Source organism: Pelodiscus sinensis, chromosome 8, assembly GCF_049634645.1.
Source record: "Pelodiscus sinensis isolate JC-2024 chromosome 8, ASM4963464v1, whole genome shotgun sequence".
NCBI lineage: Eukaryota > Metazoa > Chordata > Testudines > Trionychidae > Pelodiscus > Pelodiscus sinensis.
In genome coordinates, this window is record NC_134718.1 from 52612736 (window position 1) to 52635557 (window position 22822).

A 22822-nucleotide genomic window follows, 5' to 3' on the forward strand; every position below is an offset into this window, starting at 1 on the left:
ATTTATAAAAAGGGAAATAAGAACAACCCAGGAAATTACAGACCAGCCAGTTTGACATCAGTGCCAGGGAAGATAATGGAGCAAGTAATTAAGGAATTCATCTGCAAACATCTGGAAGAAATAAGGTGATAGGTAACAGCCAGCATGGATTTGAAAAGAACAAATCATTTCAAACCAATCTGATAGATTTCTTTGATAGGATAAGTCTTGTGGATAAGGGAGAAGCAGTGGATGTGGTATACCTAGACTTTAGTAAGGCATTTAACATGGTCTCGCATGACCTGCTTATCAATAAACTAAGGAAATACAACCTAGATGGGGCTACTGTAAGGTGGGTGCATAACTGGCTGGATAACCATTCTCAGAGAATAGTTATTAACAGTTCACAATCATGCTGGAAGGACATAACAAATTGGGTTCCGCAGGGATCTGTTTTGGGGCTGGTTCTGTTCAATTTCTTCATCAATGATTTAGATGAAGGCATAGAGAGTATGATTATTAAGTTTGCATATGATACCAACCTGGGAGGGGTTGCAAGTACTTTGGAGGATAGGGTCAAAATTCCTCCACTTAGGGAGGAACAATCAGTTTCACACATACAGAATGGGAAGTGATTGTCTACGAAAGAGTACCGCTGAAAGGGGTTTAGGAGTCATTGTGGATAAGTTAAACATGAGTCAAGAGTGTAACACTGTTGCAAAAAGAGCAAACATGATTCTGGGATGCATTAATACGAATGTTGTGAACAAGACATGAGAAGTCATTCTTCCGCTCTACTCTGTGCTGATTAGGCCTCAATTGGAGTATTGTCTCTAGTTCTGGGTACCACATTTCAAGAAAGATGTGGAGAAATTGGAGAAGGTCCAGAGAAGAGAAACAAAAATGATTAAAGGTCTAGAAAACATGAGCTATGAGGGAAGACTGAAAGAACTTGTTTAGTTTAGAAAAGAGAAGTCTGAGAAGGGATGTAGCAGCAGCTTTCAGGTACCTAAAAGAGTGTTAGGAGGAGGAGGGAGGAAAATTGTTCTCCTTGGCCTCTGAGGATAGGACAAGAAGAAATGGGCTTAAGTTGCAGCAAGGGAGGTTTAGGTTGGACATTAGGAAAAACTTCCTAACTGTCAGGGCGGTTAAACACTGGAATAAATTGCCAACAGGGGTTGTGGAATCTCCATCATTGGAGATATTTAAGAGCAGATTAGACAGACATGTCACAGGGATGATCTAGACAGTATTTGGTCCTGCTGTGAGGGCAGGGGACCAGACTCAATGACCTCTTGAGGTCCCTTCCAGTTCTAGTGTTCTATGATTCTATTATCATTATTATCATTGTGATGAGAATATGAACGTCTAATCTACAGCACATGTTAAAATATGTTATGAAAAAGCCTCACAAATGCATCAGCCAATTTTTGTAATTTTCCTAATAACCATTTTTGTAATTTTTCTTAAAAAATATCAACAGAGATCTACTTAGCCTAAGGACCAGCTACCTGGAAATGTTTGGTTTGTAAAATATATTGCTTTGCTACATGACCAAAAATACAGTTCGAGGTATGGATTTAGGATTAATTATGATGGAAAGAATTAACAAGGATTTAATTCAAGTCTTCAGAATTATAAAGGGGTTAATGAAAATTGAACAGTTCCTCCTTCAATCCTGCCCCAAATACAGGAAGAAGGGGAAGGAGACTCAAATTTACGACAGTAAATATAGATGCACTAAAAGAAAACTTTTTTATACAGTGTAGAATTAATCTGCAGAACTCAAAAGGTTCAATCAAATAATACTTGTGGATTACTTTGTAGTCCTCTAACATATTCTGTAGGTGTTCAACATAAGATACCTTATGGTCAAACCTAATGATCCAAGATATAAAATGGTCTCCTGCTGCTGTAGGTGTTAAGCAGAATTATTTTCCTTCATTCTGATGCAGTTGTTCCACACTGTGCTCTTATTCTAGCAAATATCTCAAGTGAAGCAGCATTGAACTAGATCAGTATACTATCTTCTCCTAAAGTGAAGGGCTGTTATATAATATTCATAGTATTACACTGGTATTCAGTATGATTCCTTTATCACAAATTAGTGCTGAGTGGTTTAATTAATTAATTGATTAAGTGCTTTGGAGATCTTAAATTGGAAATCATTATGGAGTGCTTATTACTGGGTGAAGTGTGAGTAGCCAGTTGATTAGATACATTGTGGGATTTTTTTTCACCCTCCTAGGAAATATCAGGTATCCGTTAAACCCCAAACTTGCTGTGAACTGTATGCAGGAGGAGACCTCTGCCTCTGCTGTGCACTGAAATCAATGGGGTTTCATCCTCTCAGATCCAATTTCAGGGCTGGAACCTCAAGGGATAATGCTTGTGTAAACCTTCATATGGATATTTCACAAATACAACTTTTCACAATCAAACGATAGTTTCCACAAAAACAAACCATTTTTGTAATAGAAATTGAAAAGATAAGAACAAAAGAACATTAGAAAGGCCAGAGCGGGTCAGACCAAAGGTGGATCTAGCCCAGTATCCTGTCTTCTGACAGTGGCCAGTGCCAGGTGCCCCAGAGGGAATGAACAGAACAGGGAATTATCAAGTGATCCACTACCTGTTGCCAAGTCCCAGTTTCTGACAGAGGCTCCTTAGCGACACCATTCCTGCCCATCCTGGCTAATAGCCATTAATGGACCTAACCCCCATGAATTTATCTAGCTCTTCTTTGAACCCTGTTAAAGACCTGGCCTTCACAACATTCTCTTGCAAGGAGTTCCACAGGTTGACTGTGTGTTACAAGAAGAAACACTTCCTTTTGTTTGTTTTAAGCCACCTCCTCCTCATCATCATCAACAGCCATGGGCTCAACACCCATTGGTGTCCAATGCCTCCCTCAGTATTTCCTTCCATATTTTCCTGTCCAGTTTGGAGTGGCTTAGTTTCTATAGACTAGCTCTGTACCAATCTACTATATCATCTACCCATTCTCTGTGAGGTCTGCCTCTCCTATTCACACCATCCATTATGCCAAATATCAGGGTCTTAACTTCTCACTTATCATTCATTCTGTAGATATACCCAAATAGCTGTAACTTCTGTTGTATAACCTTCTGCAGTATGTTTTCTTTCGGCTGTATCTTCCTATATAATTCCTCATTGGTGACCTTCTGCATCCATCCTATTCTCAGGATCTTTCTATGACAACTCCTCTCAAACACCAATAGCCTTCTCTTCGAATCTTTTGTTACCACACATGTCTCACATCCGTACAACATGCTGCTAAGTACACACATTTCAAGATGCTCAGCTTCATGCCTAAGCTAATCGCTTTACTTTTCCAGATCTTATCCATTGCCTTCAAACTCTCTCTTGCTTTCACTATTCCAGTCACTATTTCCTTCTTACAATCTAGATCATATATCATGTTGCTTCCCAAATACGTAAACTTCTCTATATTTGCTAGTTCAATCCCATCTACACTGATCTTCCTTCCTATTTCCTTATCTCCAAATACCATTGTCTTTTGTTTTATTGATATTTATAATCAGTCCATACTTCTTCCCTTCTTAATTTAGCACCTTCACCGTTCTTGCTAGCTTCTCTTCATCTTCCTCTATGATAACTATATCATCTGCGAACCTCAAGTTGTTAATTCTCATTCCGTGCACCGATATCCCTTATATCTCTTCCTTGAACTTGTCCATCACTCTTTCTAGGTGCGTGATGAAGATACTCGGCAATATCGGATCTCCTTGTCTTGTACCTCTACTTGTTCTAAACCAACTTCCCAACTCTCCGCACGTTCTCACCGCTGCCTCCGCTTTATCATTGATATCCTTCAACAACCATATCAGTCCACTATCACTCCATATGACTCCAACACCACCCAAGTCACTTTCTGATCTATACTGTCAAATGCCTTCTGAAAATTGACGAAGCAATTGTGGATGTTCTTATTCTTTCTTCAAGCTTTCTCCACTATCAGTCTTAGGGTATGTCTACACTACAGTGCTATTTCAAATTAACTTAATTCGAAATCATTAATTCAAATTAAGCTAATTCGAAATAACGCATCTATACACAAAAACTATTTTGAAATAGTGTTTTGCTGTTTCAAAATAGCATGTCCACACTGAGTGGACCCTGAACTGAAGTTACGGCTGGCCAGAACCAGTGCTGGCAGGGCATTAGGTTAGGATTAGTGTGTAGGGCTGCTGCCTGAGGCTAACTGAGTTCCGTGCTTAAAGGGGCCCTACCTACCCCCACCCCAGACAGACAGTTCTTGATGAGGGATAGCAAAGCAGTCCTGTCTTGGAGTGCCCTGAGTGCCCTCTCTCGGGAAACTACAGCACTCAGCCATCAGCCCGGCTGCACTTGCTGCAGGCTGCCATCTGGGGGGGGCGGGGTCTATTGGCGGTCTGTCAGGATCCAGGAGGCCCTGCAGGAGAGTGTCCACCCTGAGGAACCCTTAGAGCCACCCTGGTCCTCCCCCCCGGGGGCTCATGACCCATTCCTCCCTCATTTCCTTCCACTTACCCCTCCTTAGTCCCTCTTCCTGATGTAAAAAATAAAGGACAAGTTTTTAAAAAAATATAAACTCTCTTTTTATTTAACAAAACTGGGAGGGGAGAAGAAACTCTGGGGAGACTGAAGAAAGGAGGTGGGAGAGGGGAGGAGAGAAAGAGTGGGAGAAGGGAGGGGGCAACTGGGTGGAGGGAACTGGAAGGGGGAAGCAAGAGGAAGAAGGGGGAGAGGAAAATCAAAGGTGGGGGTCTCTCCGGGCCACATGTCTCTCAGATCCATAGGTACGGGGGCCTCAGCGTCCCCGAGGGGATGGGGAGGAGGGTGTGGAGGTTGAGGTGGGGGTGTGGAGATAGAGGAGGAGGAGGAGGTTGAGGAGACAGAGATGGGAGGGAGAGAAGAAGTGGGATGAGGAGCGGGCACTTCAGCGGCATGGGCCAGCATACTCTGCACCAGAGTGCACAGATCTTCAAAGAGGGCATGACCCTGGGTAAGCAGCTCCTGGTAGATTTTCCTGTCATCTTGACCCCACTGCTCGAGGGTGCGGTGCATGGCTTGCAGGGCCTCCACGTGCTGTTCACGGTACCCCTGGTGTGTGGCGGTGGATCTGCTAAACCCTCTGGTGCGGGAGGAGGTTCCAGGCAGGGTGGTGCACCCTGCACCCACAGCTGGTGCAGCTGTGGAGAAAGAAGAGAAGTGGTCAGTTCTCCCTGGGGACAGAGTGGGTGAAGCCCAGCCCCTGTCTGAGAGGTGAGGATGACCGTTCCCTGCACCATCAGAGCCGACGTGCTTGCACAGAGGCTAGGGTCGGGATGTCTGGCTCTCCCCGGGAGTGGGAGCTGCCCCAGGACCCTACCCATGCCCCTGTGCCATGTATAGTGCGGCCAAGGCGGGGGGCAGATGTCCCCTGCCTCTGTATAGAGGGGGCGTATGAAGGGAGGGCGTCCTGCTGGGTCCCGCCCCGGGGTTGGGAGTGTGTCAGGTCTCTTCACATACAAATGTGGCTATCGGGCCATGGCCCCTGTGTGGCACGCAGCTGGAGCCACCTGCCCAAGGGTGAAATGGCTCGTGCTCGCATGTACACAGGTGGCTGCATGATCCGTCGGAGGCATGGACCACATGTGTGGTCCCTGGTTTCCCCCTCTCCCCCACCCCGGATAGGGGACAGTGATGGCACTTACCTGGTGTGGCCTCCCCTGAAGACCCTGCTGACTCCAGTGCCGGGAAAGCTTGGGGATCCTGGTGGCATGGCACCTTCCGTGCTGGCCCCTCTGGTTCTGGCTCATTGGCCCTCGGGGTGACGTGGACCGTCCCACCCCTCAGGATGCGATTGAGGGTGGGGAAGTAGGAGCAGGTGTCAGCTCCTGCTGCGGCACCGCCCCTGGTGGCCCTGGCGTACCCCTGCTGAAGTTCTTTTATTCTGAGGAGCACCTGCTGCTGCGTACGCCTGTGGCCCTTTGTGGCCATGGTGGCCGCTATGCAGTGATAGACAGCTGCGTTCCTCCGTGGACATTGGGGGCCTCCCCCCAAACCTCAATGAGGTCCATGATCTCCGCACCAGTCCAAGCAGGTGCGTGCCATCTAAGGCCCCTGGCTGGCCCCTCGGAGCTGGGGAACTGGGCAGGGGACACTGGGCAGGCATTGCCTGCGTGGCTCATGATGGGGCTGACAGTGCTGGCTCTCTACAGGCAGGCCTCTGGCTCGCACGTGCCCAGTAGCCTGACTCTACCCCTTTAAGGGCTCCGGAGCTGGGGGAGAGGAGAGTAAGTTTTCCTGGTTGTTCCCAGAGTGGCCACCAGGGCATCCTGGGAAGGGCTGGAGGCCAGCTAATTTGAATTAAGTGTCTACACAGCACTTAATTCAAATTAGCTAATTCAAATTTGGCGTTACTCCTTGTAGAATGAGGTTTACCGAATTTGAATTAAGCACCCCGCTATTTCGAATGTAATTAGAAATAGCAGTTTGCATGTATAGATGCTATTAAAGTTAATTTAAAATAACAGCTGTTATTTCAAATTAACTTTGTAGTGTAGACATATCCTAAGTGCCAATATCTGCTGTATGGTACTTCTATCTTTCCTGAATCCCGCTTGCTCATCCGCTAGATGTTCTTCTATCTGCGATCTCAATCTCTCTGTCAGTATCATCATCAGCACCGTGCCTAGATGACTGGTTAAGGCAATCATTCTGTAGTTCTTGCACTTACCATAATACCTCTCTATATCATCACACTGCTCCTCTAACAACTTCGCCTTATCCATTCTGGCCACTTCCCTTACCTCATTGCATTTCACTCTATGTTGCTGTTCTGCCCTCTCGGAGACATCCCTTCTGATCTTCAGTACTCTCTTCTCTTGGACCAACTTCAGTGTCTCCTGTGTAATCCACTTCTTATTGATTTTCTCTTCTTCTGGAACCATCTGCTCAATTGCCTCTTCTATCACCATAGCTGTCTCTTTGACTCTCTTATCTAAGTCTATCTCTGTGCCCTCATTCCTGATCGTCTCTTCAAGCACCGCTCTGTATGCATTCCCTATTTCTTCCTTGTCTAGCTTCTCCACGTCTCTTTGTTTCTTAAACTGTGTCTTATGCTTTCTCTTAAGTTTAATCTTGATGTTCGCAATCACTAGACTGTGGTCTGAACTCCTTGGAAAGTTCGGCATTGCTGTACTGATGTTACTCATCTTTTTCTTACCAAGATCATATCTATCATATTCTCGGACTTCCCTTCATTCGATCGCCATGTCCACTTCCTACAGTCCTTTTGTTGGAATCTCATGTTGCAGATCACCATTTTATGTTTCATAGCAAACTCTAGTAGTTTCTCGCCTCGTTCATTTCTTTCTCCATATCCAAATCTTCCCATGACTCTCTCCCAACCTTCGTTATCTGTTCCAGCCTTCATGTTTCAGTCTCCTCTGACGATCAACACATCTCTCTTTGGTATCTCCTCCAGCATCTTTGTCAAATCTTTATAGAATAGCTTGATCTCTTCCTCCATGCTGTCTGATGTGGGTGCATACACCTGAACAACTGAGATGCTGAACGATTTCGCTTCGAATCTCGCTACCATCATTCTTGCACTCACCGGTTTGTATCGTAACAATGCTCCTCTAGCTCTTGTGCTAAGAAGGAATCTGACTCCTGCCTCATGTTTTGCTTCTTTCCCTGACCAAATGACTTCTCAACTGCACATCTCTCCCAATGCCGTCGAACACATCTCTGCCAGTCCAAGTATATCACATCGGTATCTCTCCATCTCCTTTTGAAGCAGCTGTAACTTTCCCATTGCCCACAGTATTTGGACATTCCATGTTCCGATTGATAGTATATGTGTTAATTGTAATTTCCTTTCAGTAGCCAACTTATCGACTCAATCCCGATCACTTGTTTATCTGGGAGACGTCCAAGCCGGCATCTTTTATCACTTAGTCGAACTGGCATCAGATTTCATTCATATTGTTGTTTTACAATCAGTGCATCGAAACTCCTCTGACTAACTCTCCTTCTTTATCCAGGCTTGGGACTGGCATGAAACACCTAGAGGCTTCATGGCAGAGTTTGTTTTAAGCCTGCTACCTACTAATTTCATTTGGTGACCCCCTAGTATTTCTGTTGTGTGAGCAAGTAAATAACTTTTTCTTATTTACTTTATCCACACCAGTCATGATTTTATAGACAACTATCATATTCCCCCTTAATCTTCTCTTTTCTAATCTGAAAAGTCTCCATTTTATTAATTTCTTATTAATGGTAGCTGTTCTATACTACTAATAATTTTTGTTACCCTTTTCTGAACTTTTTCCTATGCCAAAGTATATTTTTTGAGATGAGATGGCACGCAGTATTCAAGATGTGGACATACCATGGATTTACATAGAGGCAATAAGATATTCTCTATCCCTTTTTAATTATTCCTAACATTCTGTTTGCTTTTTTGACTGCTGCTGCACGTTGAGTGGATATTTTCAGAGAACTGTCCACAATGACTCCAAGATCTCTCTCTCTTGAGAGGTAACAGCTAAATTAGTCCCCATCATTTTATACATAGAGTTGGGATTATGTTTTCCAATGTGCATTAATTTGCATTTATCAACATTAAAATTCATCTGCCATTTTGTTGACCAGTCACCTAGTTTTGTGAGATTATCGACTAATTGAATAGTCAATGGAAATTCCATCGACTACTCGATTAGCTGATTAATCAAAATGTAACATCCTAACCTTTTACCAGTCTGACTTGTTTCACTGGGGAGGGAGCAGCAGTGGTGGTTTTGCTATATTGGTACAAAGGACAGCTTTGCCAGTACACCTATATCCACACTAGGATCAGGTCTATAATATAAATGTACCTGGTATAACTGCATCATCAGGGATGTGAAACACCCTTGAGTAGGCAGCACTATGTTGACAGGAGAGCGTAACCCATTGACATAGCTACTGCCTCTCAAAGGTGGACTTGTCAGCAATCCTTCAAGATCAAGGATAATGTTTTTCACTGGTTTTATTTTTTATGACCCTGTAACATGGTGTTCACTGGTGCAGCACCTCCTGCTGGTCACTCAGGAATTAGCTCCATTCAGTCCTAGGGCGACCCCTTCCAGCCAGTGTCTCACTTACTGTTACCTGTCTGTGTTTAATGGTTCTGCCACCTTACATTAGGACCTGTCCCTCCCAGACTGCAGCGCTCTTCCTTCAGGGTACTTCCCTGCCACAGTATCTTCACTCTTCGGGGTCAGTGCCACACCTCTTGATATTTATCTTGAGGATGTTGTTAAAGTATTTTGCGGGGTTTCTCATTTCCGTTCTCCTTTGGGTGTACAGCAGTTGTTTTGGTAAGCATACATTAAGCATGCACACATAATGCCACTCCACTGCAGCTGGTGCTGGAAAATCATGACCTCAACAACAAAGATGATGGCCACAGTGATGAGACTGACAATAGTATAACAATTCTGCCACTTTATGTTGAAGATTTTCTGAAGAAAGCACTGATGCAGGCATTCCAGGTTTGTCTAGTATTTTCTATGGGTCACCCAAGTGTCTCAGCCTTAGAGAAAAGTTGAGATTTCCACCACTTTATAAACTAATGCTTTAGCATATGTTCTGATGTTGTGATTATTGAACTCCTGGTAAGACAGACTGCCAAAAACAAGCCTGGCATGGTGGATTCTGTGCTGAATCTTGACATCTATGTCTGCCTCCTGCGAAAGATGGCTGCTAAGGTAGGGAAAGCATTCTACATTTTCCAGCTCTTCTTTGTCAATGTAGATATTCCTTGCAGAGTCTGTTGACTGGGAAGACAGGTGGAAAACTTTTGTTTTGCTAATGTTCAGAGTTAGCCGTCAGCTTTTGTAAACTCCAGAGAAGCAAATAAGGGCCATTGCTAGCCCCTCCTTTGAGTGTACAACACCAGCGTAGTAATCTGCATACAGGAGTTTGGTTATTGTTGCTGATAATACTTCAATTCTGGCACAGAGACAAAGGTTGGAGAGGTTGCCGACAGTCCAATAGTGGATGCCAATGCTCTGTGGTAGATGGTCTTCAGTTAATGTTTTCGTAGCTGCTAAGAAAAGGAAGAAAATGATGGGTGCCAGTACACAGCCTTGTTTTATGCTAGTGGGATGACAAAGAGCTTAGAGGTAAAGACACTGCAATGGAGACAGTCATCTGGTCATGGAAGAGTCTTACAATGGTGATAAATTTGCTCAGGCAGCAAAATTTTGACATGATTTTCATAGAGTCTCACAGTTGACAGAGTTGAAGTCTTTGGTCGGATAGATAGTGGCCATATAGCACTCGTTGTGGTGTTCTTGACATTTTTGCTGGGTCTGCCTGGTTGAGAAAATCATGATGGTCTGAAACGACACTAGACTTTGGAACTATGTTCTCTGCAAACGGGAGCAGGCAATTAAGTAAGATTCTAGCAAGGATCTTCCCAGCCACAAAGGAAGAGGATGAACGGTGCTGACAAGAGGAGCTTTCCCGTTAGTGTAGTGGCACCCTCTCTGAAGTACTCCAGCAGCCCAACTGCAGCATTTTAAGTGTAGACTTGCCCTGTGAGAGATTTGCCTTTATAGTATATTAGTACTCCTATGCTTGTAAAGTGGGACAAACAATTGGAACCAGTAATATTTCTTAAAACATAAGTTATTAATTGCTACCCCCATGGTTCTGTTAGGGCTTGAGCTGCTGAGCACTATCAGTTCTCACTGCCTTGTAGGAGATGTTCAACCTAGCTGGGTTGAGCCATTATATAAAATGGCTGGTGGTCTAAAAAAGAGCATCTCTGTGGTGTGATTGTCTGATTTAATTGATGACACATACAGAAACAGGCTGTGCAGCTTTTACTCTGATCTTCACCTGTCAAGCTTGCTTGCTGATCATTGATAATTCATGGTTCTATACAGCTGTTTTGATCAATTTCAGAGAGTTATTTTGTCATGAATTGTAAAAATCCATGATGAAATAATACAAAGCGTCATAACAGCTTTCTTATAAAACAGTAAAGAAAGGAGGAATATTTAGAAAGGGTAGCAAAAGAAATATATTTTTGTATAGACTAGATTATATTTCTGGGATAGTTCAGTTTCATCTTAGTTGCATTTTAGTGCAAGACAAGGTTCATTACAAGCAAATAGTAAAAAAAATTAAAAATAAAAAAGCACATGTGACCATGAAAAATTTTAAAAAGCACATATGATTGTGAAAACCGAACATCAGTTTTACAGAACAGTTCTAACCTTTTCCCTTTTTTTGTTAAAAGGTTGTGTTTTGGAGTGGTACTTTCATCAAGTGCTTATTTGAAAAATGATCTATTATACTCTGCTTCTTGCATCAGGAGGCAGAAATAACTTTTTCTTTCAGTTTAATTAAGTGCTCTTGCTTTTTCTTTTTAGTTCAACTTTTTACAACTAGGATAAATATTTTTAGCAAATTTTATTAATGGTACTGATTCTGCTTTTTCTTTCTGTGGACTTTGTTCTCATGTGTTTCCTAAAGCATTACACTTTCATGTCTTTGTTCATTAGTTTTAAAGTCTTTCTTCAGCTGGATAATAGGAAAAACATCTCGGTCTACTCAGCCAGTGGCAATTCTAGCTGTTCTCAAAGGGGTATATTCAGCTCCAGTTTGTTGCTTAGGGAGTTAGATCTACAACTCCAGATAGTCTTAATGAGAGTTACATGCTTATTTCTTCATATAGTACATGGAAAATATACCCAGAATGTAAAGATTTAGACACTGTAATCTCAGCTTTAAGCATCTTTGCCTTTTTCTTTTTTTAATGCATTGTTTCATCTGAGTACTTTAGCTAAAGTAATTGACAGCTGGTTTCCATTTTTTCATCTTCTGAATCAGTGCCTGCTTTTTTTTTCATAAGGAAGGGCTGGGTTTGACTGCGTCTTTTGAACTGAAAGGCTAGCTAATCTATAAGATGCGAAGAGAGATTTGCCAGATCGGCTCTGTTCTTAAATTGATTACTTTACATGTTAGCCAAGAATAAGGTGTATTAAGGTCCATTGTCCTCAGTTACAAAAATGGCCACTGTGACTTTCATGGTGGGTTACCATATTTAGATATTTACACTTGTACAAATACTGAGAAACAAAATCTTTCCAGCAGAGATTGCAAGGGCCACATTATCTAGATTTCACATGGAATCTTATTTTATAAAAGGTATCTTCATTTTTGATACCTCCTTTGTCAGGCATCCTCTTTAAGATGCTAGTAAGCAGCAATCCTTGTCTAATATCAAACCACTGTTCTCTATGGCTCATGCTCTCATTTTCTCTTCTCTGCTTTGTCTTTGTAGAAGAACCCTGGGACCTCCAGGGCAAAATACCATTGCTAACATTTTCTGATTTTTAACATATGTTCTTATGATAATCCTTATGTAACTTTGTTCCCTCACTCTCGGTGTATGTGTGTGCATGCATACACACAGACACACGTGTGCACACACACAAGCTGCAAGCACATCTAGTTACATCCTCACCATGGTGGCAGAAAAACTCCAGTTTGTGTGAGAAGGAGAAAAAATGTAAAAAGGAAAGCTGCGTATTTATGGTAGATGCAAGAAAACACATTCAACTTAATTTTCTCTCCAGCCACTCCCTCGTTCCCTTGTCCTGACTCCCTGCTAGGGCTTGTGGGGAAAAGAAACGCAATGTAATAAGTGTTCCTACATTGTGTAAATTCTCATGTGCCCATATTTGCTTGATTAATCACCACATTGTGCTGTGAGAGTTGCATCATGGGACTATAATTCTAATAGAGTTTGTTATCCTCTAGGTGTAAAGCCAGATAAAGTATAATGTCATAACATAATGTTGATTTGGCTGCATGGAGACATTTATTCCTCTCCTACTTTTTGGCTGGCCAGCAAACTTTCTTTGCTTTCCTGCATTTTTTGAGGTTTGGCTTCCATTTCTACCCTGGACTCCATTCTGAAAGTGAGGTGGGTTTGAGGCCAGAAGATTCCTTTACCAGAAGAACTATAGGTCCTCTATAATGTTTAGGTTCTCACTGTGGTTGCCAATTCCTTCCCCCTCCTCCAATCCTTCCTGACACACCTGATGCCTTTGTGTAGAGACTTCCACTCCTGCTTTATGCTGCTTGCAGCTTCTCTGTAAGGGTACATCTACATAGCAGGGCTAAATCTGAAATAAGCTACACAACTTGAACTATGTCAATTGTGTAGCTTAAGTCGAAATAGCTTATTTCAGCTTTGGGTGCTTTCTTCACAGCAGGAAGTCCAAGAAAGAACACTCTTCCTCTGACTTCCCTTAATCCTCATAAAATGAGGGTTACAGGAGTCTGCATAAGAACTCCTCCAGCTCGACATTATTTCGACATGTCAAAATAACTGCTTGTGTGGAGACGCGGACTATGTTAATAACTGACGTTATTCCGAAATAACCTGCTGTGTAGACATATCTCTACTGTCCTTTCCTCTTCTGCTCCTGCACTTCCTTTTCCTCCATCCCAGTTCATTCAATGGTGCACTTTTCTTGTCTTTCCCCACAGATGATCTCTGCTGCCCTTCACCTCTTAACCTCCCCATCAGTTCATCCCTGTACCCAAAAGTTTTCCTGGTGTGGAGACAGGATAACTGCCTGCAAATATTTGAAAGATGTAAACACCGCAGAGAATGATATATAGTTCAGAAAGGATGGTCTAGATGATGAAGGGCTTAGTCTGGAATTTGAGATAGGTTGGTTCAGTTCCTGCTCTAGCTTTGTGCAAATTACTTAATATTTCTATGTCTCTGTTCCCAATCTATAAAATGGAGATTTACCCAATAGGGGTGCTGTGAGGATGACTACATTCAAGACTGTGAAATTCTCAGATATTAAAATAGATTGGAAGGATGCAGAGACCTATCTATGATTAATGGGATGAAATGAAAACATCAATGCAAATTGAATATCAGGATAATCTTTTTTTAAAATTAGGTGTATGTGACTGAGGAATATTTCCAAGGGAAGTGATAGAAATCATGTGGCTTGGGACAAATAACTTGACTGAACAAAATACTCTCTGCATGGCAAGAGAAATGAATGGACTAGATAACTTACAAGATCTTTTCTACCCTTTTCCTACTTTGATTCTCCTGCATAAGTGAGATGACACATAAGAACATATGGACCAGTCAGGTAATTCTTAGAAAATCTACCTCCACATGGAATAAATAGATTTCTTTTTTAACCACTTAAGAAGAAAGATGGGAAAAGTGATTTGAAAACATAAGACTACTGTCTCAACTAGACCTTCACTTACCCATCATCTGTTGGAGGTGGGAGTGAACCCAATATGTCCCTGCACAGTCATTTCTTACTGAATGACAGATTTTATTCACAGATGGAATAAAACTGGTGTTTCTTCTTCAGGGAATGGTGTTTCTTCTTCAGGGAATTGGGGCTGGAAAGAGAGAGGGGTCATGTTGTCAGTGTTTCTAAATATAGTTTCTGCAACACATCAGTAGCTTGTTAAATGAACTTCTATATGGGTATGTCTACACTACAGAGTTAATTCAAAATAACATGTTATACAATGTTATACAAACCACTATTTTGAAATAAATTCAAAATAGCAGAGTCCTTATTTCGAATTAGGTAAACCTCATTCTACAATGAATAACACCTAATTCAAAATAGCTAATTCGAAATAAGTGCTGTGTAGACACTTATTTCGAATTAGGGAGCCTCCAGCCCTTCCCAGTTCCCCCTGGTGGCCACTCTGGGCCAAACCAGGAAAACTTGTCTGCTCCCCCAGAGCCCTTAAAGGGGCAGACTCTGGCCACGGTGCCTGTGCCAGTTGCCAGCCTGCCAGCACACAGCCAGCAGACCGTGCACCTGGTATACCATGAGCCAGCCACCCGCTGCCACCTAGCCCTTCACCATTCCCCAGGACCAGGCTGGCGGCTCCCAGGAGCCTGCCAGGGGCTGCAAAAGGCGGGCGCCTTCCTGGTCAAGTGCGGAGATCATGGGCCTCATTGAGATTTGGGGGGAGGCCTCCAATGCCCACGGTCTCCGCACTAGGTGCAGGAATGCATCTGTCTACAGCCGCATGGCTGCCAGCCTGGCCACCAGAGGCCACATGCGTAGCCAAGAGCAGATGCGCAGCAAAATTAAAGAACTGCGGCAGGCCTATACCAGAGCCTCCCAACCATGGGCTGACCCAGAGGCCTGCCCCTACTATGAAGCCCTGAACCGCATGCTGGGGGGGCAGATGGTCCGTGTCCCCCTGGTCATCATCAATCCTGGGACAGAAGGCCCTGCACCTGACACAGGGGAACAGGAGGAGGAGGAGGACGACAGCAGCCAGGAGCCTGCAGAGAGCCTGCCCTGCACCCAGGACCCCCGAGCCATCCCAGAGAGCCCATCAGCAGCCTCATCTGAGGCCAGGGAGGCCTCCACATGTGAGTGACATCACGGTCCCCTTATGCGGGGTGCAGGGGAGGGGGAGCCCAGAGATCTTACCCTCCCTCCAGATGCCCCCTCTACACTGCCCTCCCTCCAGATGCCCCCTCTACACAGAGGCAGGGCACATCTCCCCTCCCCTCCCAACACCGCACTATAGGCAGCACAGGAGCTGGGGTGCAGTCCTGGGCCAGCTCACACTGCTGGGGATAGCAGGACGTGATGGTGCGGACACCTGCCATCCTCGCCTTGCAGAGGGGGGCTGGGTTTCACCCACTGTGTCCCCAAGGAGAAATGACCACTTCTCTTGTTTCACCACAGCTGCAGCACCTGCGAGTGCAGGACGCACCACCCCGCCTGGACCATCTACCTGAACCCGGGCCAGCAGGCGCCCCTGCAGCCTGGAGGAGTTCCAGAGGCAGCAGCTGAGGTTGCAGGGATGGCAGGTCCACAGCCAGGAACAGTGGGTGCAAGAGGACCTGCAGCTGCGGCAGGAGAACTTGAGGGAGCTCCGGGAGCAGGGCCGTGCCCTCTACAAACACCTGAAGGCCCTGGTGGACTGATTGCTGCCTCCTGCTGCTCCAGCCCCTGTGGCCGCCCCACCTATCACTCCTCCTCCCACCCTTGCTCCCCCTCCCACTTTCTCTGCCCTCCCGTCCCTCCTGCCCCACCCTCCACATCCACTCCCCCCAAAACCCTGCACCCACAGTGCTGCGAGACGGGACAGCCAGCAAGACCCCCAACCCTGAGCTTCCCTTCCTCCCCTTGCCTCCCCATTCCAGCTCCCTCCTCCCAGGTTTCCCCCTTCCCCTCTCCCACCCTCATTCCTCCCCCTCCCCCCACTGCAGTTATGTGAAATAAAGACTTTTTTTTGTGGCAACACAGGTGTTTTTATTGTAGATCAGGAAGGGGGTTAGGGAGGGGAAAGGGGAAGTAGGTGAGGGAGGAATGTAAGGCCCCAGGCCCCAGTGGGGCACGCCAGGGGGACTTCAGTCCTCGTCCACCTGGAAGCTCTCCCTCAAGGCTTCGCGGATGCGGACAGCCCCCCGAAGGTCCTCCTGGATGGCAGCTGTGTGGGGCTGTGCATACTGGCCAGCCAGGAGGTCAGCCTCTGCCATCCAGGCTGGCAGGAAAGCCTCCCCCTTCCTCTCACACAATTGTGGAGCACACAGCACACTGCCACCATGAGAGGTCGAGGCGGGTGAGGAGGCACCTAAACTCTGCTTTCAGTCAGCCGAAGACCCCCTCGACCACGATGCAGGCTCTCCTGAGCCTGGCATTGAAGGCCTGCTGGGAGGGGCTGAGGTGTTCTGTGTAGGGCTTCATGAGCCAGGGCTGTAGGGGGTAGGCTGCATCCTCCACCAGGCACACTGGCATGTCCACATCCCCAACTCTGATGTGGCTGTCAGGGGAAAAAGTCCTGGCGTGCAGCCTCCGGCACACGGAGGAGTTGCGGTACATCCGCACGTCATCTGCCTTGCCGGACCAGCCCACATTGATGTCCATGAACTGGCCCCGGTGGTCAGACACGGCCTGCAGGATCACTGAGAAGTACCCCTTCCTGTTGATGAAGAGGGAGGCCTGTTGGTCTGGGGCACAGATGGGGATGTGCATCCCATCGATTGACCCCCCCCCCCCCGCCGTTGAGAAAGCCGAGGCCACCGAACCCCTGGATGATCGCGTCCAGGTCAGTGAGGTGATGACTCTGTGGAGAGCATCCTGTTGATGACCTTCACCACCTGCAGAGAGGCACACAAAACCGAGGGTCACTGGGGTGCCCATTTGGCTGGGAGTGTTCTTTCCCCGCTACTTCCCTGTGCCCCACTCCCAGAAGCAACCCCCGCTGCTATCCTGGCCACCGCAGGTGGTCCGTAGCGTGGCCGGAACAGATCGACCCCTCCCAGGGTGAGCGCTTACACCACCTCCCCCCCGTTTTCCCTGGGGCAGCCCATGTCCTCATTGCAGCCCCCCGTCCTGGCCCAGTGGCCAGTACCTGCATGAGCACCGCTCCAGTGGTAGATCTCCCCATGCCGAACTGGTTCCCGATGGATCGGTAGCTATCCGGTGTGGAGAGCTTCCAGAGGGCGATGGCCACCCTCATGCATGTGTCCCGTTGCTGAAGAGCAGGGACGGGCTACTCGCAGAGCTCCATAAAGGTGTCCTTCTTCATCCTGAAGTTCTGGGTCCACTGTTGGTCTTCCCAGAGCTCCAGGACGATGTAGTCCCACCTGTCGCTGCTGGTGTCCAGACACCAGATGCGGTGGAGCATGCTGGCATCCAGGCACTGCTCCATCAGGGCCCCCAGAGGTGCAGGGGGAGGGCCAGGGGGCTGGCCTCCAGCAGAAGGTGCCAGGCAGCCTCCAGCAATTGATGCCAGGCTTGCAGCAAGGCGTTCAACGTGAGCACCAGAGTGCCCAGGGATGGCTCTGGCTCCATGGTGCCAAGTGCTGCAGTGTCCCAAAGGAGAACGACCAAAGCAGAAGGAGAGGAAAACGCTTTGCTGTCCCTTGGCGAGGTAGGCAAGCAAGCGGGAAAGCTGAGAACTGGCTGTCCAGGGTGGGGTCCCTTTAAGCACTAGCCTCAGATAGCAGCCAAAGCAACTACTGACCTGATGCCCTGCTGGAACCTGTTTCAGCTGCCCTTAAATGCGATCCAGCATCCAATCAGTGTGGACGCGCTATTTTGAAATAGAAAAATGCTATTTCAATTAGTATTATGGGTCTAGATGCGTTATTCCGTATTAGCTTAACAAATTCAAAATAAGTTAATTTGAAATAGCGCTGTAGTGTAGACATACCCTATGTTGCAGAGAGTAGGTAATAACATTCCTGTCTCTTATATTTGGTCTGGGTTAGGTTTTTCTCTTCCTTTCCTGCCCTCACAACGTCTGAGTATCCAATGTGCCTTTTCTGTTGGATATGTTCTCCCAGTACTAGATTAATTCAGGTCATTTTAAGTCCTTCTCCAGTCCCAGGCCAATTTCCTGTTATGGATCTCCAACAGGCACTGCAGGCAAGTCACTAGCAATACAAGGCCAGAACCTTGCTGCGATGGGGTGCATAGTCATGCAATTACATAGCTCACGGGAAATATAGGAATCAGTTCGTGGGGATTTAAAATAAATCTCACCTAACTCATCTTTCTTTCTCCCTCTCTCTCTCTCTCTCTCTCATCTTGATGCCATTTTTCTATGATACTCCCTTTGGAATTCCCATCTCTCCTCATTCAAATTCCTCCTCAGAATTCTCTTCCTGTGTGAGATTTATGCTGCTGCTCGTAAAGCATGTGTTTCCATTACACATATATTATTTGCCTGCTTAGACTGTAAGACCCTTAGGTCAGAGACCATTAACACAGAGCACATTGTCAGTAGTCAATAAGCAATAATGCTTTATTGATTCATGTTTCTACTGCTGCTGCAACAGAGTTCTGCTTCTGGAATGGCTGTGCTCCTGGAAGCAGCAGTTTGAGGCTGGAGGAGTCAAAAGGGAAAATGCACTATATGCAAGTTACATTATTTGCTACTGGTCTCTGCTGCAGCTTTGTATGGTGATGGAACATGGCAATATTCCTACAATTCTGAAACTTACAAAGTAATAAGCCAGCTATATAGGGCAGTACTGAAGCAATTAAATCTCTGGTTCTCAGCCCTTAACTACGTAGGCTATAAAAACAATGAGGAATCCTGTGGCATCTTAGTAAATCTCAAAATAACTATTTTGAAATGAGCTTATTCCTCTTCACAAGCAGGAGCTATTATTTCGAAATAGCAAGCCCATTATTACTAAATAACAGACTCGGTATGTGGATGCTCACCTCGTTATTTCACAATAAAGGGAGTAATTTCAAAATAACTCCCCAGTGTAGACATGCCCTCTGAAACTAACAGGCTATGCACATCACCATGGATCGCACATTTCATCTTCACCACCATTGCTGCTGTGGTCCTTACCATCACTGTGCATGCAACCATATCTCTAGACCAGTTCTACCAGCCCCAAAATACATTAGCGGTGAGAGAAAGAAGCAGGAGAAAGTCAAATAGCTCCGGTGTGTCTGGAGTGTCCTTAACACTGACCACCTTCCAAAATACCCCAGTAGAGCATATGTGTGATTTAGATCAACAGTTTATCTTTTATGGAGAATAGCCTTTGTAATAGTTTTTCTTGTCAGTTTTTTTAAGACACACAGATAACATTGCACTACCAACAATCTGCAGCCAAGGGACAATAATGCATTGGTATTTGTATGAGTTTAACTTTCTAATTTATAATTACAGGCAGTTTTATTGGAAATTAGGATGACATACTCAAAAGCAATTTATGGAACAGGGAAATGATCAAGCAAATGATCTAGCACTGTGTTTTCTTATGACCACGGTATCTCATCCCTGTTTCAAAGTTGTATTGTGATATGAATTTATTCATAAATGTATTGAAAACTTTACTTGTGAAGTAGTAAACATCAAAAAAGAATCTTGCAAAAATATTGTTTTCAAAGCTGTCAGTTGTGAAAAGGGCTCATTTTTCCAGGTGCTTCTTTCATTTGTTTTTACTTTATTTTTTCTAGGAATGCAAACTTTTTCAGGAAGCTACTGGAAGCAGTACGCTAAAGACAAGTATAATGCAACTGCTCCTGCTTCCTTTGTGGAGCAAGCTCCCAAGAAAGAATTCAGTGCCAATGGTGGTGGCTCTTTAAAAGAGAGAGATCCATCCATAGGCACTTCAAACTCCAAAGGGATTCGAGTGCAATGCTTTCGGAAACCAAAAATCTCTATGTCTGATTGTGTATGTGATATAAAAGCCTTATCAAAACCTGCATTGGAAGAAAATGATGTCCACAGGAAAAGTCAGTTCCCAAAAGGTAAGCTGTAAATCCTGCCTCGGCTCTTGAGAATGTAGTTTCAGTGTTAAAATGAGGTCAGACTTAAAGTGAAATAATAGAAAACCTATCTATAGTTGTCTAGTTTTCAGTACAGTATAAGAATTATTTGGTGACAGGTCACTTCACATAAAGTTAAGAAATGCTAGAATTCAGATTGCTCTTGTAATATTGATTTGGCCCACTTGTTTTTAATTACAATACTGCTTTTCCACTAGAGCCCTGCCTCATTCAGCATGCAGTCTCTGCATGGAAACACTGCACAGAAAATTTCAGTTCAAGTAGCTGATGTCTGGCAAAAGTATAAGCAACTGAAAATAGGGTTTTTTAATAGAAAATACTGGTCAATCTTAGCTATATGCAGGACTAACTACCCCACCTAAAATACTGCCATCTTTCTGTTTCTGTTTTTTGAAATGTGAACACATACTTTTCACGTTTGTGTTCACAAAGATTTTACCTCCATACACGTTCATATGTCTATAGTTTGATGACCCCAAGGGGCCAAAATCACCCTTGGAGAAATATGAGAGGTGAATTTGGCTCTAGTGTCTATGGCTTTTAAGAAATTACAGAAGGGATGATTTGGCCCAAGGCATTAGGAACAGATACACTGGTTTTACTATGATAGTAGCAATTCAGCCTATTTTTTACTTAAGACAAAAGGAAAACCAGCTTATGACTGAATCTAAACTATAGAAAATAACTCCTGTTTAAATGACAGACATAGTTTTCAAGTGCCTAAAGTTAAATCAATTTTAATCCACTGACTGAAAGTGACCTGATTCTGTAGATGTGCTGAAAATTCACAAACCCCAATGAAGTCTGCTGAAGCAATAGGTAATTATCATATTTGCAAATAAGACCACTATATTTAGGAACTTAACTTCAGGTAAACCAATTTCAAAATTTTTCCCACGAGAAATAAAGCGAACACCTGATATGGGAGAGAAGATGCATCTGAATTTTTTTTAAAGACGGTTGTGTTAAACAATTTAGATAATTTTCATTTTTTTAAAGTGCAGCATAATGTTTACAGTATGTCATGAGGGAAAATATTTTCAGTTTACTGCAACCAATCAATTAAAGCAAACAGCAATGGGCTTTATTCCCAGATATTAAATCCCAGAAATCATATTACTTGGCATAAGAGAATCAGTCAGTGTTGCTGTTTTAGAGCTGTGCATATGGGGATTGTTCAGTAGTTAATTTGTCATTCTGGATAAATTCTACATTTTAAATCAAAGGCTTGTCGACTATTTTAAAAGGTGTCTTTTGTGTTTTGGGCACAGGTCTTCCCTCGGATCTAAGTTATTCAGGAAATATAATAAAAGAGCAATAGAGTATGATCATAAAAGTGGAAAAAATGTGATTACAGTACCCATTGAATTAAGTACACTTATACTGAATTGCTATAAAGTGTTTTACCTATTCTTTATTAGCATCAAAATAAGCCTAATACATGCCCCGGATATATAGAAAGACGTAAAACCAATATATTAGGAAATGAAGAACAATACTAATTCTCACTAAAGCCTTGGTTTGGTCAAAGAGAAGTGATATGTGCTCATTTTCCACAGCAGTTTATTATTTTCCATTATCAGTACAATACTTTTAAATGGTCTCCAAGTCGGTGAATGCAGTGCAATAATATTGCTTTACGTAATATCAATGTCATGGAGATATCTTGCTCTTCAAGAAGCAAATACCAAATGGAGCTAAATATCAAAATGGTATATTTAGACTTAATTGTGAAGACTTGCTTAATGTGAAAGATACTTCTGTGTCACAGGACAGTGACTAGCACTTATGGTTAGGTCTGATCTATTCTGCTCAATGGGGCCTGTTATTAACACCTTGGCATTCTGAGTTCAGAAATTGCCCTCCGTGTCTAATGAGGTGCAGAACCCAATCAAAAATTAACCAGGCACCCTTAATGAACTTTTAAATCTCTCTAAGGTGATTACAAATTCTGTGGTTCAGTTGGCAAAATAAAGGATTGTAAGAAGAGTGACAAACAAGAGACTGCCAGCAGGGTAACAACATCCGCAGTTTACTCGCCAGATGTTACTCATGAGAAACAAGAAGCATTCACACAGACAGAAATCTACTCTGAGCCTGAGAAAATTCCATCCAGCCTATTGACTTTAAGGGTAACATATCAAATGTTTCTCTGCTGTTCATTCTGGGACTGAGTTTTCATGAATGCTGGTTCCTTCCTTGGGAACTCACCAAGGGCAGAAGTTCAAATTTTGTTTTGTGTTCTTTTTTCTCTTCAGCGTCTGTCACTTGCATCTGCTGTTGAATTATTCACGAGACCATCTTGTCTGACTGCAACTGTTGTATCTAGAACAAATGCCATTTCCACAGCTTCAGAAGCCATGGGAATTATGATGGGCTGGGAGCTCAGCATTCATAAAGACACAGTTTTGATATGCTCTAGAACTGATCACATTGCGCCTCAACCCTTCATGAACCTGGGGAAAATTTATGCAAATCCT

The 22822-nt window shown here is 44.2% G+C and overlaps 1 protein-coding gene and 1 long non-coding RNA gene across 3 annotated transcripts in view; one reads left to right on the forward strand and one right to left on the reverse strand.

Moving 5' to 3' along the window:
* C8H10orf90 (chromosome 8 C10orf90 homolog) overlaps window positions 1-22822 on the forward strand; it is a 119193-nt gene that overhangs the window by 67566 nt on the left and 28805 nt on the right. Inside the window, exons 4-5 of the mRNA XM_075935279.1 lie at window positions 20010-20303; window positions 22281-22474. Coding sequence (XP_075791394.1) covers window positions 20010-20303; window positions 22281-22474 — 488 coding nt within the window. The remainder of the gene's footprint in view (window positions 1-20009; window positions 20304-22280; window positions 22475-22822) is intronic.
* Window positions 1-22822, reverse strand: part of LOC142830431 (uncharacterized) — a 92825-nt gene that overhangs the window by 25823 nt on the left and 44180 nt on the right. For both annotated transcript variants that reach the window (XR_012905663.1, XR_012905664.1), the window contains exon 2: window positions 1-14439. This exon is cut by the window's left edge. This is a non-coding gene — a long non-coding RNA (uncharacterized LOC142830431). The remainder of the gene's footprint in view (window positions 14440-22822) is intronic.